Source organism: Aegilops tauschii, chromosome 3, assembly GCF_002575655.3.
Source record: "Aegilops tauschii subsp. strangulata cultivar AL8/78 chromosome 3, Aet v6.0, whole genome shotgun sequence".
Taxonomy (NCBI): Eukaryota; Viridiplantae; Streptophyta; class Magnoliopsida; order Poales; family Poaceae; genus Aegilops; species Aegilops tauschii.
Window position 1 is genome coordinate 612,808,414 of NC_053037.3, and position 3,523 is coordinate 612,811,936.

The following is a 3,523-nucleotide window of genomic DNA, read 5'->3' on the forward strand; positions in this document are numbered from 1 at the left end:
TACAGGCTGCCAATAAGTTGTCATATGTAAAAACAGAATGCAAGTAAGCTTTTGGGAGATTGGAGGAAACCAAAGAGACTCGTGTTATTTATGAACGAAGGCATAGCATGTGCGAATGCAGACTGTCTGAGGTTTGTTTTTGCGGATTGCTGACTATATACCATTTTTATTTCATTTTCAACCATATGGCAAAAGAAGCCCATAGTAGCATTTAGCAGCGAGAATTACAACCACGATCTGGTCACAATCAAGGTCATAACATTATCAAGCAGTCTCCTAAAGAGCAGAGGAGTAAATCATATGGCCAGACATAAATAAACAAAGAGATCCAATACTTTTTCTAGATTTAACAATGCTAGTACAATAACAGAGCACTCGCGTGTACATCTTGTCATCTTATACAAGAGTACTGATTTTTGAACATATACTGCATGTTTCCGTGTCATCCGGTCCACTAGCACAAAGAAAACCGCACAAGGAACACATCCAGAGATAAAAAAAGCAACAACCCAAAAGACAGCATTATTCAGATTCTCGTCACCTACTGTGCGGTGCAAGTGATCTGATCCTGTGATCCAGGACCCAAAACTTCTCATCTTCAATCCTTAATCAACTAGTAGAACGATCATGACACCATTGTCATCTGCTACCACAAAAAGCTAATCTGTTCGTTTAAATTGTCCTATCATCACAATGTTTGTTGCTTCTGGAGATCAACTTCCTGGAAATAATTGGCAGAAAAAGACATGTTGCCTTTGTTATCGGTCATCATGTTTTCCTCATCAATCAAAAGAGATGAGGAAAACAAATGGTTGCCTTTTGTTCCTTCTCAGTGAAGAAACTATCTCAATTCTGAAGGCAAAAGCAACAGGCCAACAATACCAAACACTAGTGCTACTACTTTCTGGCTTGCAAGAATGAACAGCAGATGGACGGGAAATAACGATTTAACGCTCACAATTTGCAATGAAGACACTACGAGCACAGATAATCGATTAACAACTTGGGAGCTTTATTTGGTTCTGGCTTATTCTAGATTACAACATTTGGCACAAATGATGGGATGTAACTAATTTCAGAAGTAAATTTATAAATGAGTGATAAAATGGGATGCAGTAGCATATGCTGTAGACAACAATAGATACTAGACAATAAGAGCATCACGGAACAACCTTGGAAGCCTTCATCTTATCGATCCAAGCGTTGAAGGAGTTGACGGTGTTACGGAAGCCGAGGAACCCATGCTCCTTGCTCTTGTTCATGTTGTCCAAATGCTCAATGTCGATATTGAACATGGCATCGACGAACCCCCAACTGGTGATCTCCTCGAGCTCGGTCGTGACAAGCTCGTTCTCCTGGAGGATCTCGGTCCAGACCGCCTCCTTCCCGGTCATGGCGTCGGCGAGAGCGAACCGGCTGTCCTCTCCCTCATACCCTGCCCACTCCACCCCGAAGCGCTCGGCCAGCATCGGCCAGAGCTGCTTCCACTTGAACACATCCCCATTGCTGCAATTGAAAGCCTCGTTCTTGGCGAACGGGTCAACGGCCGCCCAGATCTCGTGCTCGGCGACAAGGTCCGCGTCAGAGGCGTCGGTGAAGCCCTCCCAGGCGACCTTGCAGCCTGGCCACCGCAGCGTGGCGCCCTCCTTGCGGCAGATGGCGGCGTACACACACAGGCTGCCGACCACGTTCATGGCGCTGCGGGGGGAGAAGCCGAAGATGACGGTGGGGCGGTGCACGGACCAGGTGACGGCGCCGTCGCGGCCGGAGACGTGGTCGAAGAGGACGTCCTCCAGGTCGTAGTAGAAGTTGGGGTGGTCGAGCCGGGGCATGTCCTCGGTGTAGGGCGGGTCGGGGGCCGGGATCTTGCCGATGGCCTCGAAGGGTCCGACATAGTGCTTGCGGCCGGTCTGGAGGCAGACGTGGGCGAGCGCGGGGCAGTTGGGCACAACGACGGAGAGCACGTTGCGGAGCATGCCGGCGTTGACCTCCCGGTTCCGGTCCTCCGTCTCGTGGCTGGACCACGCGGCGTAGAAGACGTGGGTGACGTCGGTGAGCGGCGTCAGGGCGTCCCTGACGGCGGCGGCGTCGGCGAGGTCGAGCTGGAGGTGCGTGACGGCGGGGGACGGCGGCGGGGTGGACCAGCCCGGCGGCGCGCGGCGCGAGACGGCGTACACCTTCCAGGGCCCGCCCGGGGTGTCGTCGCGGGGCAGGATGTCGAGGAGGGACGTGCCGACGATCCCCGTGGAGCCGAGGATGAGCGCCACGCTCTGGAAGGTGGGCTCCGCCGCCGCCGCCCGCTCGTCCTGCCGCTTCTTGACCGCGCCCACCGCGCCCGCCCACCACCAGCTCATCGCGGGGGCGGAGTGGATCTGGCGGGAGGGGGGGTTAGGGATTGGCTGCGGGCAGCTTGGTCGTCCCGGGGTCTGGCGCTGGGAGACGGAGAGCGGAGGTGGCCGGCGGAGGCGTCGGGATCGGGCGGTGGGGGGAGGGGAGTGCCGGCTGGATCTGGGGATAATGGGGAGAGAGTGGAGTTGCTGGGGTGCGTTGCGTGGGCGTGGCAACCTGGCTCGATGTGTATGCGCTGTCATTTGTCATTTTTGTTGGATCAGATCCACGTGTTCCTGGTGTGGCTTGTTGTCGACGAGCGCTGGACGGTGGAGGAACGATCGGCAAGGAGATCGTTGTCAGCTGTCGTGGCCCGGTGGTGACATCGACGGTCGACGAGGCGCGCATCGTTCTGGCAAATTTGACAAAAAAAAATCAAATCAGAGAATGATCTGCCCGCGAAACGCGGCTGACCTTTTTGTGTGACGCCCGACATGAAGGTGCCATACTACATTGTGCAATGTCTCACAGATAGACGCTACACGTCTGGCCAGCGTTGCACCCCAGACTGCCTAAAAATTGCTAAGTCATTGTGCAGAGCCTAAGAGCTAGGCGCTGCACTGTATAGTGTGACGCCTAGCTCTCAGGCGCTGCACTAGTGGTTGCACTACAAAATGAAGCAACCACTAGTGCAACGCCTAGAAACTAGGCGCTACACTGTATAGTGTCAGTAGTAGAAAAAGGGTCATCTGTCCCAGTTGGTAAGGGTCTTTTGTCCCGGTTTTTGAACCGGCACTAAAGGGTCGTTACTAATGCCCTAGCCCTTTATTCCCGGTTCTTACACGAACCGGGACAGATGGGCCTCCACGTGGCCGGTGCGGCGAGCCCAGGCAGGAGGGCCTTTGGTCCCGGTAGGTGGCACTAACCGGGACCAATAGGCATCCACGCGTCAGCATTTAAGGGGCTGGGGTTTTTGTTTTTTTTTTGAAGGGGGGGGTGTTGGGGGTTTTGGGGGGTTAATTTAGGTGTTTCATATATTGTGTTAGCTAGCTAATTAATAGAGAGAAGTGTCCTCTCTTATCTCCGTGCTTGGTCGACGCTACGTACTATATACGTATAGAGAGGACTAGACACGCTAGCTAGTAAGAAAATGAAGGAACAGAAGATCGTCATGAACATATGCATACAGAGAGAA

At 53.3% G+C, this 3,523-nt stretch overlaps 1 protein-coding gene across 1 annotated transcript; it reads right to left on the minus strand.

Moving 5' to 3' along the window:
* Window positions 1–988: 988 nt before the first annotated feature.
* Window positions 989–2,593, minus strand: LOC109768392 (3-oxo-Delta(4,5)-steroid 5-beta-reductase). Its single transcript, XM_020327113.4, has one exon. The coding sequence runs from the start codon at window positions 2,589–2,591 to the stop codon at window positions 1,161–1,163; it is 1,431 nt and encodes a 476-aa protein (XP_020182702.2). The 5' UTR covers window positions 2,592–2,593; the 3' UTR covers window positions 989–1,160.
* Window positions 2,594–3,523: the final 930 nt, after the last annotated feature.